This window comes from Lutra lutra, chromosome 10 (genome assembly GCF_902655055.1).
Source record: "Lutra lutra chromosome 10, mLutLut1.2, whole genome shotgun sequence".
Taxonomy (NCBI): domain Eukaryota; kingdom Metazoa; phylum Chordata; class Mammalia; order Carnivora; family Mustelidae; genus Lutra; species Lutra lutra.
The window spans coordinates 73,069,667-73,084,056 of NC_062287.1; the positions used below are offsets into that span (position 1 = coordinate 73,069,667).

The window sequence follows — 14,390 nt, forward strand, 5'->3', positions numbered from 1 at the left end:
CTCTATTTCTAGTTCCCATGTGAGAGCTCAAGACAGAATTATCATATCCTTCCCTCGTGTTTTTATCCTACTTCCGTGGCCCTCTCTCTTAGCAAGTCAATGTTGCCTTCCCATTACAGTCATTTCCGGTGTTAGAGCTAAGCTTCCTAGAGACATGGTTGGGTTCTCACACATGTACATACCTCCATCAGCAGTCAGCACAGTGCTGGACGCTGGTTTATCAATTTCACTATCCTTTATTTTCTCTCTACAATTTGAGATATTAATGTAAGGACCTATTTAGCCAGAGCACTTCCATCCGGTTAAACAATAACTTTGTTGTTTAAAACTTAAATTGTCCCTACCCTCCTTCCAGGGGACTTACTTAAAAACAAGTCCGGAAACCAGTCCCAGGTAACAAAGCCCAAATACAAGGGTGGGTCAGGCCAGGTGAGACATTGGATAGGGGTGGGGGGGCGCATACTGTCTCCCTAGTTACCAAGGAGAAAAGACCCTGCCCTTTGGGCACCTTTTGGGCGCCAATTCTGATCAAGGTGATAGGGGGTTCAAACATCTACTAGGGTAAATTGTAGTTCAATTGGTCACTTATGTGTGACCTAACATGACTGTGCAGCTTCTTCTGTATGTTACAATTTCATAGGCCACCTGTGCGTGGCCAGGCCCAACCACATGGCCTTTGCCCTTAAAAGCTAGTCTGTGAAGCAGAGAGAGGTCATCCTCTCTGTAAGAGGCGCGGCCCCAAACGTTCGGTTTGATTCTTGATGCTTGGCGTGAAATAAAGCTTTGCTTGACCTTTGCTTTGTATCAGTCTCGCTCCTTTAATCACGGACCCATTACTGGGGGACCTAACAATTAATACGACCATATTGTGAAATGTTTTTATTCATTCAAGAACTGTAACTTACTGTTGGGGCTGGTTAAATAAATTTTGATATATTCAGTAGTTTAAATGGATGAGTGAAATCTATATATGATGTTACTATGCAATTATTTCCCCATCGTATCAGTAAGTAAAATGTCAATGATGTATATACCGACTACCTAGGAAATATTTCATATATGTGCTTATCTACCCACAGAACATTGCCAGAAGATCACACAAGAGCCTGTTAACTGTGACAGAATCTAGGGAGGAAAAACTGGGAATCTGGCATATAGAAGGGAGACTTATTTTTTACTGCATATACCTTTTTGTACTGTTTAATTTTTTGCAATATGAATGTATGACTTTTTCAACTAAAAGAGAACAGCTTAATAATTTACACTTTCAATAAAGAGAAGGTAAACACACTAAATATTCAAATGAATAAATAGCAGCTTAACAAAGAAGAAGGATCATGCTTCCTGGTTATATGGATAATTACCATACAGTTAACAATAGCTTTTAGCTCAAAAGGGTGAAGGAATCACTGAGGAGTGATGTGATCAGGAAAAGCTTCACAATGTAAGGAGGGCTTGACCTTGACCTCAAAGGATGAGATTCGAGTATGTGGAGAGAGAGGAAGAAGGGCAAAGTTCCCTGTGGCTGAAGCAAAACTGTGGGGGCACAAGATCTGGGTTTTAGTCGTTCTTTGACCCTAAAAACTATAGATTCTTGTGCAGATCACTCTTACCATCTCTTTATCCATTGCTGGCTCCCTACAACAAAATGTAATTGATCCCTTGGGTCCCTTCCAGCTCTCAAATAATATTACTACCTCCTTAATCATAATGAGGAAGGAAGATTAGGGCTGTATTTTGGGATTTCTTGAATGCCAAACAAAAGAACTTAATATTTTCATCAGAGGAAGTCAGTGAAGGCTTTTGAAAAGAGGAATACGATTTAGGAAGACTGGGTTTACACAGGAAAGCACACAGTAAAGATCTGGCTAATATCATTATTAGTTTGGTATCATTTACAGGGTAGATAAGAGGGGAAATAGCACACTAATTGCAAGAGCTGCAAGAAATCAGAGAAGCAGGAGATCAACATGGACCAGAACTCAAATAGTACTAGTGAGTAAAATATGGAGTCTCAGGTGTGTTTGCAACCCTAGGCATGCGTTACTCTAATACATCTGCTCTAAGTTCTTTGCCGCCCACTTCCAGGGTCCCGTTGATCAGTGTGTTGTGTCAAGGAACATTCTGAGCCTGAAAAGTCATCCTGCTCAATCACAAAATCAGGTTTTGTAAAGGTTTCTTCAACAGTCTGACTCTAGCACTGAATTATCTAGGTAGCCAATACTAATTTACACAGATTTAAATAGTGCTATATTTTATTAAAAATTTCTTTAAAATTATACAAATACTAAATATCCGTAATGACAAAATTAGAAAATAGTGACAAATACACATTTTTAAAAGTTTCCTTTACCCCAGATACAACCACTGTTAATATGTGCCTTTACCCGCTTCTGATTTCCCATTCCTAGAGTATCTTTCCCACTCTGCTCTCTATTCAAATCCTATTCATTCTTCCAACATCTAGTTCAATGATGCCTATACAGAATTTTCTCCAGTCATTTCAACTCATGTTAAATGCTCACTTAGAAGCTAAGTACTCTAAGTCTTTAATACTCATTCTGGCACTTAATCAAATAGTTTCTTATACTTTCACTGTTAGCTAAAGTATCATGTAAATATTCTTATTCCTATTCTAAAATAACTTTTAAGCATGATGAAGGAAGAGACCATGCTCTATGCCTCTCTTATTTTTAAAAAGATTTATTTACTTATTTTGAGAAAGAGCAAGTGAGCATGGCAGGGGTGGGGGAAGAAGGAAAGGGAGAGAGAGAATCTCAGGCAGATTCCCCACTAAGCAGGGAGACTGGGGCTCGATCTCATGACCCTAAGATCACCCTTGAGCCGAAACCAAGAGCTGGATGTTTAACTGATGGAGTGGCCCAGGTGCCCCATGCCTCCTTTAGATCATACTAACATCTCTGGCAGTAGTGAGGAAAGAGTAGGCACTTACATACAAAATGAGGACAAACAGCACTTCTGTCCCTTGACTAACTTGACTTCAAAACATGAGGGAAACAGTAAAGGAAGAAAGGGAGAGATACTCAAGTTGGATAGGGAAGTATTCTTTTTGGATAGGAAAAGGGGCTTTCCAGTCTGGGGAACTCAATGCTTTTTGTGGTAGGAAGAGAGCAAGTGGGCTACTGGAAAAGATCATAGGGATACACAAAGAGTGAAAATTCTGTTTAAAAGGTGAGAAAGGCACAGGAGGTATGACCCTAGGAAGAAGGTCTGAACTTAGGAAAGGTAAGCAGGTGGAAGTGTGGGGAGAGGAAAGGAAGGAGTTCTGTATATGTGTTAAGGTTTATTTAAATGGGGCTCTCTAGGGGCGCCTGGGTGGCTCAGTGGGTTAAGCCGCTGCCTTCGGCTCAGGTCATGATCCCAGGTCCTGGGTTCGAGCCCCGCCTAGGGCTTTCTGCTCAGCAGGGAGCCTGCTTCCTCCTCTCTCTCTGCCTGCCTCTCTGCCTACTTGTGATTTCTCTCTGTCAAATAAATAAATAAAATCTTTAAAAAAAATTAAAAAAAAAATAAATAAATGGGGCTCTCTAGAGAATTAAACTTTCAAATTAATCCTGGACTCTGAAATTCAATTAGTAAAATATAAAACTAAGCGCTCTTGCCTAGTGTTAAACTTATGGAAAAGTAAATAAATGAGAATGCCACACTTGAAGAGTCCCTTCACAATACCGGGCCTGTTACATACAAGGCCCTGAACTGTGAAACAGAAGCCAAGCGAGCTCCGCTGCTCCGGAATCTCCAGATGTGTCTGAATAGCACGGCCACTGATGACTTAGGTTAGCAATATAGATAATACAAGCGTCCTTCTTACCTTTGTCTTCTCCCTGTTCACCGATAACCCATACTTGTTTTCCTGATAGCTGTGCCTTCAAAACATTTGTAATAATATACTGTAATCTCTGTGAGTCCAGATTACATCCAATCCCGATCACTTGATTTATAGGAAATGCACTCAGTTTCCAAGTCACGTATGTCATGATTTCCACTAAATATTGCACACAAGGTGAAAACATAAAGATTATAAAAAATATACTTCTAGCCTAGTTCATAAACAAAATACTTATTATGTTAATAAATATAGTAGAGCATCTATATATTCTTCCCAGGTTCTAAATGCACTTTGAGGCAGACCGTATTTTTAATGTATATTAAAAACATTAACCAGGCTTCAGCATGATTTTACATAACTTTGTTGTTAAATATAAATTAAAAGTGGAAAATAGATATTTTCCTAGTTAAGTAAGAAAGATACAAACTGGGATGGAAAACCAGAAAATAATCATTGTTTCTCATTGATCAAGCTCTCTTTTATAGCTTTAGATAAATTTCTATCTTTAAATTAAGGATCACATACACCACTACGCAGTACAACACTACGAATAAAAACAACCCCTTTTTTCTGCCATGCCAAAAGGATGTCAGGAATTAAAGACCAGTGTCCCTCAACCAATTACTACAGGCAAACATGTAAAATGCATACCCTCAGACTGGGAACATTAAGAAACTCTGTTTCTGTTCACCAATTTGAGTCCAATACCACCTAATCATTTGAAAATATTTTTTTTTAAGGAAAACAGTTCTAAAAACAATTTACAATACATGAAAAGTTAACAACGCACACTGGCATGCTCACTAATATCTTATGACACTTTAGAATTAACAAAGGATCTTTCACATAAGCCACTGTATTTTTCTCTTGGTTGTCCAACCATTTTCGCACTGAGGGAGACACAGCTAAAAACCTGGACTAGAATGATAGTGATATTACATAAAAAATTTTAAGTTTTAACCTTCTAGTTCATGCCAGTCAGTAAGAAGTGGCTGCTTGACAGGAGATGGAAATACTGTATGTTCAGTATAAAAGCAATTTGGATAGCCTAGCTGTTCCTTTATAATCTAGTTTTAGGACCTTTATCAGCAATGGCAATTCTGTTGATGCATCAGGCTGTCAGATGAATTTAAAACAAAACCTTTTACCTGGTTGAGATGCGACGAGCAGGACACCATGTTGACTATAGTGTCCCAGAGCTGGGACAAGGGCTCTGAACATATCCACATTGCTTTGTACCACATCCAGGTAGGACTGAGAACTACCCAAAGAGTTGACTGTGAAGATCACCACCTTGGAATGAGCAGAGGCAGACAAATCTAATGAATAAAAAGAAACAGTCTAAGCTCGAGGTCTAGGTTGTTGTTTTTTTTTTTTTTAAGATTTTATTTATTTATTTGATAGACAGAGATTACAAGTAGTCAGAGAAACAGGCAGAGAGAGAGGAGGAAGCAGGTTCCCTGCTGAGCAGAGAGCCTGATGCAGGGCTCGATCCCAGGACCCTAAGACCATGACCTGAGCCGAAGGCAGAGGCTTTAACCCACTAAGCCACCCAGGCACCCCGAGGTCTAGGTTTTAATCAAGTTCTTGTTCTTGTTTTTCTTTTTCTTTTCTACAAGTGGAGAGCTTTCAGGCATATTTGCCTCCAGATCAATCCTATATCCATGGAAGTATACAAAGGGCTGAGGTTTGCTTCCAGAAAGATGATTAAGAGGTAGAGTGTATCCCCAGGGGAGAAAGAGAGTAATAAAGATAAAGAAAATAAAGCACAGGAGCCAGAGACTTTGTTTTTTTGCTGTAACGTGTAACCTTCCTAGGAAGAGTAAGTAATATGCTATAGGCAAAATGAATCTATAATCAACCGCATCACTGATTTTTAAACTGTAAGTTTAGGAATCCCAGAGTTCCTTGAAAGTGACTCAGAGGCCATGTGAAAGGACTGGGAATAAGTGGAAAGAAGCCTGGTGGGCACAGCTCCACGCTCTTTACTTTTACCTCTCCCAGCACAGTAGCTCTGATTGTATCTGTTTTGCTTACTAAGGATTCTGCTCCAAAGAGGAAAAAAAATGATTGGAAAATCTTTAAATCAAGATAAAATGTCTTGGCTCATTTTTTATAGACTTTTCCTTATACCGAAGCCCAGTACCCTTGGTTTTAGGTTCTTCTTACCATGTGACCTACAGGTAAGCAACTGCTAGGACTTAGACAAGCTGTTTTTTGGAGTTCACTCCTCTGATCCTGAAGCACACATACACTGTTTTACAACTACATTACTCTCTATTACACAATGTGTTCTATGGATAAGTGCATGTCAAAACAGTGGCCAGACTTTGCCAGCAGCAGAGACAACAGAAAAACAACAAAGTAGATGGCAGCAGTCCAGTCAACATTTATAAAGTAATATTAGCACCCCAAAGAGATAATGAGCAGATTCCAGGTTTATATTTTTAATGAAGCGTCTAAGGCCATCTCTCTAAACAAGTTTCAGAAGGAAACACCTGTGCAATGTGTCCTCTGGGAAATACACTTTCTAAGTTTAGCTGGTATTTTAACACAGTTGTGGGGCTTGTAGGTCCTGGATTTTAATTATGTTTTTTCATGAGTCTTCTTAAATAATTCCTGTGTTCTAGTGTTCAGACTGGATACTTGGTAACGAGTCAAAACCTCAAGAACTGGAAGGTATACAGTTAATACTTCAAGACGACTTCTATATACCAAGTATGATTCTAAGAGCTTTCCGTACAGTTGCTCATTTAATCTAATCTACAGCATACTATGGGGTCATGTCATCCCTCATTTTACAGATGAGGAATCTGAGGCACGGATAAGTTAAGTAACTTGCTCAGTCACAGAGCTTATAAGTGGCGGAGCCAGAATTCAAGCCTGGCTGCAGAGTACTGTTAAGCATTGTGCTATACTGAGAAACAGAGCCCAAAACCTTCATCGAGATGAGGAAAATGTTATTTAGATAGATTAGGTGACTTGTCCGTATTACCAAGCATCAGTGAACAATTCATGACCTTACAATTTGGTCCCAACCTATCCTGCCAGAATCATTTCATTTCTTCCCCCTTTTTAATTTTCTCTACTATGAGTGTTGCAAATGCCCTTGCCCTCAAGGTTGCCCCATGAATAGGGTAGCAGCTGTCAGATATGATTTCAAAAGTACAAGAAAGGCTTCCTACTCCGTAAGATTTCCCAAGCTCCCAAACCTTTTCACTCTCTTCCTTTGAGCCTAGAAGCTAGTATTTCTTATACTCCCCCATATAAACCTTTGGCTCAAGTTGAATTGGTCCCTGTTCTAACCCAGTATATTTCTCTCACTTTCCCGATATGGCTTTACTTAAATTCTTTCTATCTGGAATGTTTCTCACTGCACTCACCACATTAGATAGGTATCTGTTTAACTGTCTACCACATTCAGCATGTTATGAGCTCTGCGACAGCAGGGATTGTTTGTGTCTTACTCATCTGTCCATTTCCAGTCTTACTCATCTGTCCATAGTCACTTAGCAATAGCTCCATTCCCCAACCCCACCCCATGGCAATTCAAATCTCTCTTATCCTGGTAGATCTGGGACACATCTCCCTCCACTCAGCTCCAACAAGAATGGTCACTGTCTATACCATTCTCTTGGCAATTAATCATATATTGCCTCATTAATCTCTTGTCATGAATTACAGTCATTACAGTCAGAAGCAGCTTGAAGTTACATGGAAAGATACACATATTACTGTTTACATCTTGCATGTGTATCTTTCCATCTAACTTCAAGCTGCCTCTGACTAAGCAGAGAGTCTTCCATTCCTATCAATCCCCTGCAACAATTCCTAAAAGCTAGGCCAGATACTCAGGAATAACTTGGGAAGTGCAATAAAATGACAGATTATCCCATGTTCTGAAGATTTAGTTACATACATAAAGGGAAATCCTGCTTAGGAATGCCATTCCCCATGTGATTCTCATGCACAACTAGGTTTGGTAAATACTGTCTCAAGGCAACTAGATTCTTTGCACCTCGTAGGCACTCAGAATATTTTTCTTGGACTCTTCCTTCTCAGGTCTTCCCTTAGAAGTTGATGATTTTACAAAAGATCCCAAATAGCCAAAGCAATCTTGAAAAAGAAGAACAAAGCTGGGAGGTATCGCAATCCCAGATTTCAAGATGTACTACAAAGCTGTATAATCAAAACAGTATGGCACTGACACAAAAGTAGACACACAGATCAATGGAATAGAAAACAGTCTAGAAATAAACCCATGCTTTTATGGTCAATTAATCTATGAAAAAGGGCAAGTATATACAATGGGAAAAAGACAGTCTCTTCAACAAATGGTGTTAGGAAAACTGGACAGCTACATGTAAGAGAATGAAACTGGACCTATTTCTTATATCATACACAAAAATAAACTTGAAATGGATTAAAGACCTAAATGCGAAGATATTAAACCATAAAATTCATAGAAGATAAATAAACAGTAATTTCTTTGACATCAGCCATGGAAACATTTTTCTAGATATCTCTGGCAAGGGAAACAAAAGCAAAATTAAGCTATTGAGACTACACCAAAATAAAAAAGGTTTTGCACAGCAAAGAAAACCATCAACAGAGCAAAAAGGCAAGCTACTGAATGGGAGAAGATATGTGTAAGTGATATATTTGATAAAGCATTATTTTCCAAAATATATAAGGAACTTATGCAACTTAACACCAAAAAAACAAACAATCCAATTAAAAATGGGCAGAGGAGGGGCGCCTGGGTGGCTCAGTGGGTTAAGCCGCTGCCTTCGGCTCGGGTCATGATCTCAGGGTCCTGGGATCGAGCCCCGCATCGGGCTCTCTGCTCAGCAGGGAGCCTGCTTCCTCCTCTCTCTCTACCTGCCTCTCTGCCTGCTTGTGATCTCTCTCTGTCAAATAAATAAATAAAATCTTTTAAAAAATTAAAAAAAAAAATGGGCAGAGGATGTGAACAGACATTTTTCCAAAGAAGACATACAGATGGCCAATAGACACATGAAAAGATGCTCAACATCACTAATCATCAAGGGAAATGCAGATCAAAATGACAATGAGATATTACTTTACACCTGTCAGAATGGTTAAAATAAAAAAGACAAGAAATAACAAGTGCTGGCAAGAATGTGGAGAAAAAGGAATCCTCGTTCCAAACCTGTTGCTGGGAATGTGAACTGGTGCAGCCCCTGTGGAAAACAGTATGGAGGCTGCTCAAAAAAAAATTAACAATAAACTTACCATGTGATCTAGCAATTCCACTACTAGATATTTACCCAAAGAAAAAGAAAACACTAATTAAAAAAGATCTATTCACCGCATATTTATTGTAGCATTTCTTACAAAAGTCAAGATATGGAAGCAACTCAAGTGTCCATCAATAAATAAATGGATAAGGAACATGTGGTATCTATCTATCTATATCTACCTACCTACCTACCTACCTACTACAGTGGAATATTACTCAGCCATAAAAAGAATGAAATCTTGCCATTTGCAACAACATGGATGCACCTAGAGGTTATAATGCAAGGTGAAGTTAAGTCAGAGAAAGACACATACCGGGCGCCTGGGTGGCTCAGTGGGTTAAGCCGCTGCCTTCGGCTCAGGTCATGATCTCAGGGTCCTGGGATCGAGTCCCGCATCGGGCTCTCTGCTCAGCAGGGAGCCTGCTTCCCTTCCCCTCTCTCTGCCTGCCTCTCTGTCTACTTGTGATCTCTCTCTCTGTCAAATAAATAATAAAATCTTAAAAAAAAAAAAAAGACACATACCATACGATTTCACTCATATGTGGAATTTAAGAAACAAAACAAATGAACAACAACAAAAAAAGGGAAGATAGACAAACGAGAAACCAGACTCTTTTTTTTTTTTTTAAAGATTTTATTTATTTATTTGACAGACGGAGATCACAAGTAGGCAGAGAGGCAGGCAGAGAGAGAGGGAAGCAGGCCCCCCGCTGAGCAGAGAGCCCGATGCGGGGTTCGATCCCAGGACCCTGGGATCATGACCTGAGCCGAAGGCAGCAGCTTTAACCCACTGAGCCACCCAGGCGCCCCCCAGACTCTTAAATATGGAGAACAGAGGGTTGTCAGAGGAGAGATGAGGAGGAGTATGGGTGATACAGGTGAAGAGGGCTAAGAGTAAGCTTATGTTGATGAGCACTGAGAAATGAACAGAATTGTTGAACCACTCTATTTTACACCTGAAATTAATATGACACTGTATGTTAATTATACTGGAATAAAAAATAAAGTTAAAAAAAGAAGTTGGTGATTTAATATGGGGGAAGAGATTTTATAGTCATAAAGAGAATTAGGAAGGGCTTTAAGCATGATTATGTACAGATATGATCCTAATAAAAGTTCAATTCAATAATAATTAATTCAATAAACCTCTACTATGTTTCCTGTTATATTACAGGTAATTATACGAGGCCCTAAGAACCCAAAGTGAATGATATATTGTCTTTGACCTAGATTGCCTGATCCAAATTCTAATGTTACCACTTACTTATTAGCAGAGTGATAAGGTTCCTCCAAGGTCAGAGATGTCAATCACCATCTGGACTCCCAGGATACAAACCTCATATCTCTATCCTAGCTGTACAGGTAGCCCAGAAAACAACATTCTTCCTGCCAAGCCACTGGTTCCCAAACACCATGGGCCCTAAACCAGTGGCTGCTTATAGTCAGACTAGGGGATATCAATCCAATATCAAGTATGTCAAAAGACCCAGCAAATAATAATTCATGCTCTGATATACTACTGTTCTCAGATTATGAGGATGATGCTGTGATAAAGGAAATACACATTCATTTTAAATCATTGAATTTTTACTCAAAACGACTGGAAAAATAGGCAATCAAATTATAATGTCCGAGGGGCGCCTGGGTGGCTCAGTGGGTTAAGCCGCTGCCTTCGGCTCAGGTCATGATCTCAGGGTCCTGGGATCGAGTCCCACATCGGGCTCTCTCCTCAGCAAGAAGCCTGCTTCCCTCTCTCTCTCTCTGCCTGCCTCTCCGTCTACTTGTGATTTCTCTCTGTCAAATAAATAAATAAATAAATAATCTTTAAAAAAAAAAATTATAATGTCCGAATGCTATGGAGACCTCACTGAAGTATTCTAGCTAGTGCATCAGTCTGAATATACTGGAGAGAATTCAAGTTTTTCATTTCTCTGGTCTAGTGCTAAACTGTTCTAACTATAACAAAAAATCACATAAAAATATGTTCTTTTCAAATAATTCTTCACTGTGATGCAAAATTCTAGAAATGATGATGACCCTTAATTTAGAAATTGTATTAAGATTATAGCTATTAAAAATCTTCCTATGTTGGTTGAAGGAGGACACCACCAAAGAATGATGTCCCAGTAGTTTTAGGCATTATTTCAATCAATGACTAGAAGGGGTATTTTTGTCTGACAAATAGAGGTAGACTTTTTTTTTTTTTTAATGTTAAACAAAAACACCCATATTAAAAGATAAGGTAGGGAATCACTGCTCAGTTCAAACGAGTGCCTTTAATGGTTACTGCCACAGTGATCTGGGTTTTGGATCTGTATAAACAACACTGAGACTTTCTAAGATTTACCATTTGTGGCAAACTAAGGCCATGACCTGAATACATTATGCTGTATCTCTATATTTAGAGAGGATCGTCTTTTTTTTTTTTTTAAGATTTTGTTTTTATTTATTTGAGAGAGAGAGATTGCAAGTAGGCAGAGAGTCAGGGAGAGAGAGGGGGAAGCAGGCTCCCCACCAAGTGGAGAGCCCGATGTGGGGCTCAATACCAGGACCCTGAGATCATGACCTGAGCCAAAGGCAGAGGCTTAACCCACTGAGCCACCCAGGCACCCCTAGAGAGGATCATCTTAAGAATAAAAGGTTTATCTATTGATAAAATGCCCCAGTAATAGAAAAAAAATGATCCAACATGAATTTCACATACCAATACTAAAATCATGAAGAGTAATGAGTGATTTGGCAAAAGGGTTACTCTGGAAGATTTCCTAGAGAGAAGGTGACTCGAGTTTCAAGTATGAAGGGTATGTTGAGGCTAATGAAGGAGTATTTACCTGGGGTAAGTGTAGAGTGGGAAAAGAGGTTTAAAAAAGGGGGGGCCTTAAATCAATGATTTTCAGCTTCAAAACAGTCAATTTCAAAATTTTGATCACAACCCATGCCATGAGATGGGCATACCATGAAATACATTTTCTATTGCAACCCAAGACACAAAATATATGTATGTGTATATAAACAAAACCAAAAACATTACAGAAAATACCCTTAATGCTATTCTGATACACACTATTGTTCTAGTTCATTTTTATAAAATGCTGGTCATACTCCCCTAAGCTAATTCCACAATCTGCAATTATGTCACTATTTACAATTTTTAGAATACTGCCTTTAATGGGTATAAAAATCACCTGAGCTACTTATCTAAAATGTAGATTTCCAGGCTCCACCCCTAGAAATTCAGGATCCATAGGTCTAGGATGAACCCCAGACATCTGCAATTGTAAGGTGATTCTGATATAAGCGATTAATCCACAACTCAAGTTTTAAGAACCACTGGCTATTGAGCATATTTTGCTTTGCTCCATAGGTCAACAACATGCTATCATGCACACATATGCAAAGACAAACATTTATGCCTGCATATGCACAGACTATTTCTAGAGTGCATCATGTAAAATTGGTAACAAACTTATGTTTGAAATCCTAGTTTAGCCTCTAACTAACTGCATGTCCTAAACCACAACCTCTCTGAGCCATCTATAAAAGAAAAGGAACAGTGAGTGAATATATGTGAAGTACCTAGCATATATTACTGATTCCTTAGAAAAATGTCAAGTGCTATTGTTGTTATTTAGGGATAAAAGATAAACATAATAGTAAACATGATAACATAATAAACATAATAACCATGATCAAAATGTCATAGGACAATGATCCCATTAGCTAAGCTTAATGTAGAATAAAAGTAATTAAAAAAAAAGAATGAAAGTAATCAAGAGAGAGCAAACAGGAACACTTATGTACTATTAGAGAGAGTACAAATTGGTTCAACTTCTTTGGGAACAATTTACCAATACCAATATAAATTTTGAAAACATCGATTTTTGACCCAGTAATTCTACCTTATCTTGCCAATTAGAGAAGTACACGAAATTTTTGTATAACAATGTTCTCTCCACTATTATTTGTAAGCAGAAAAAAACCCAAAAACAACCTAAATGTCTTCCAATAGGAGACAGACATCCATATGACAAAATATTATGAAGCTGTTCAAAGAAGTAGAGCTATTTAGATCTATCTATCTATGCTGTTAAAAAAGATATTCAAGAGCACACTATTAATTCACCAACAATTTCAACACAGAATTGCCATATAAGCAAGAAGTTCTACTTCTGAGTATATACCTAAAAGAAGTAAAAACAGTTTTTCAAACAAAAGCTTGTACATGAATGTTCATAGTAGCACTATTCACAACAGCAAAAAGATACACCCCAAAGGTCCATCGACTGATGGATGATTAAAATGTGGAATATGAAATATTACTCAGCCATAAAAAGAATGATGTACTGACACATGCTATAATATGGATGAATGTTGAAAACATGATGCTAAGTGAAAGAAGCCAGACATGAAAGACCACATATTGTATGATTCCATTTATACGACATATCCAGAATAGGCAAGTCCACAGGGCAGATTAGTGGTTGCCAGAAAATGGGGAGTGATTGCTTATTGTGTACATGGTTTCCTTTTGGGGGGACAAAATGTTCTGGAACTAGGTAGTGGTGATGGCTGCAGAACACTGTGAATGCCCTAAATGTCACTATTGGTAAATTTTACGTTATATGTCTTTTTTAAAATTTCATTTCATTTTATTTATTTTTAGTTAAAGGTTTTATTTATTTATTTATTTATTTATTTATTTATTTATTTGACAGAGAGAGAGAGAGAGAGGGAGGGCACAAGCAGCATGACCCTGTGACCCTGGGATCACGATCTGAGCCGAAGGCAGACAGTTAACTGACTGAGCCACCCAAGTGTACAAAATAAATGTATTTTAGCACAAAATAAAAATAAAGGAATAAAAATATTAACTTCAAAAAATAAGTGCAAAAAAAAAAGTGCAAAACCAGTTTCTCCAGTCTGACTCCTGAAGCAACCACCTTTTTTATTTTTTTTTTTAAAGATTGTATTTATTTTTTTGACAGAGAGAGAAAGGGAGAGCACAAACGGGGGGAATGGCAGACAGAGGGAGAGGGAGAAGTAGGCTCCACACTGAGCCAGGAGCCTGATCCCAGGATCCTGGGATCATGACCTGAGCTGAAGGCAGATGCTTAACGGACTGAGCCACCCAGGTGCCCCTTAAGCAACTATTCTTAATAATTCCTTTGTATTTCTCCAGATTTAGTCTATACTTACACAAGCATAACTGTGGGCATATGTGTATATTTGCATGCTCATCTGTATATATGGATAACCTTCCCCAAAATGTTTTTATTTTT

At 38.5% G+C, this 14,390-nt stretch overlaps 1 protein-coding gene across 5 annotated transcripts in view; it reads right to left on the reverse strand.

Moving 5' to 3' along the window:
- The window catches only part of UEVLD (UEV and lactate/malate dehyrogenase domains), a 56,945-nt gene that overhangs the window by 10,804 nt on the left and 31,751 nt on the right, over positions 1 to 14,390 (reverse strand). For 4 of the 5 annotated variants that reach the window (XR_007130558.1, XM_047747433.1, XM_047747435.1 and 1 more), the window contains 2 exons: positions 4,996 to 5,166; positions 3,830 to 4,003 (listed from right to left, as the gene is read on the reverse strand). Coding sequence is in view for 3 of the 5 variants with exons in the window: in XM_047747433.1 (XP_047603389.1) it covers positions 3,830 to 4,003; positions 4,996 to 5,166 (345 nt within the window). In the remaining 2 variants the exon portion in view is untranslated. Of the gene's footprint in view, positions 1 to 3,829; positions 4,004 to 4,995; positions 5,167 to 14,390 lie in introns of those variants that run through there. The other variant, XR_007130559.1, reaches the window with a different exon arrangement.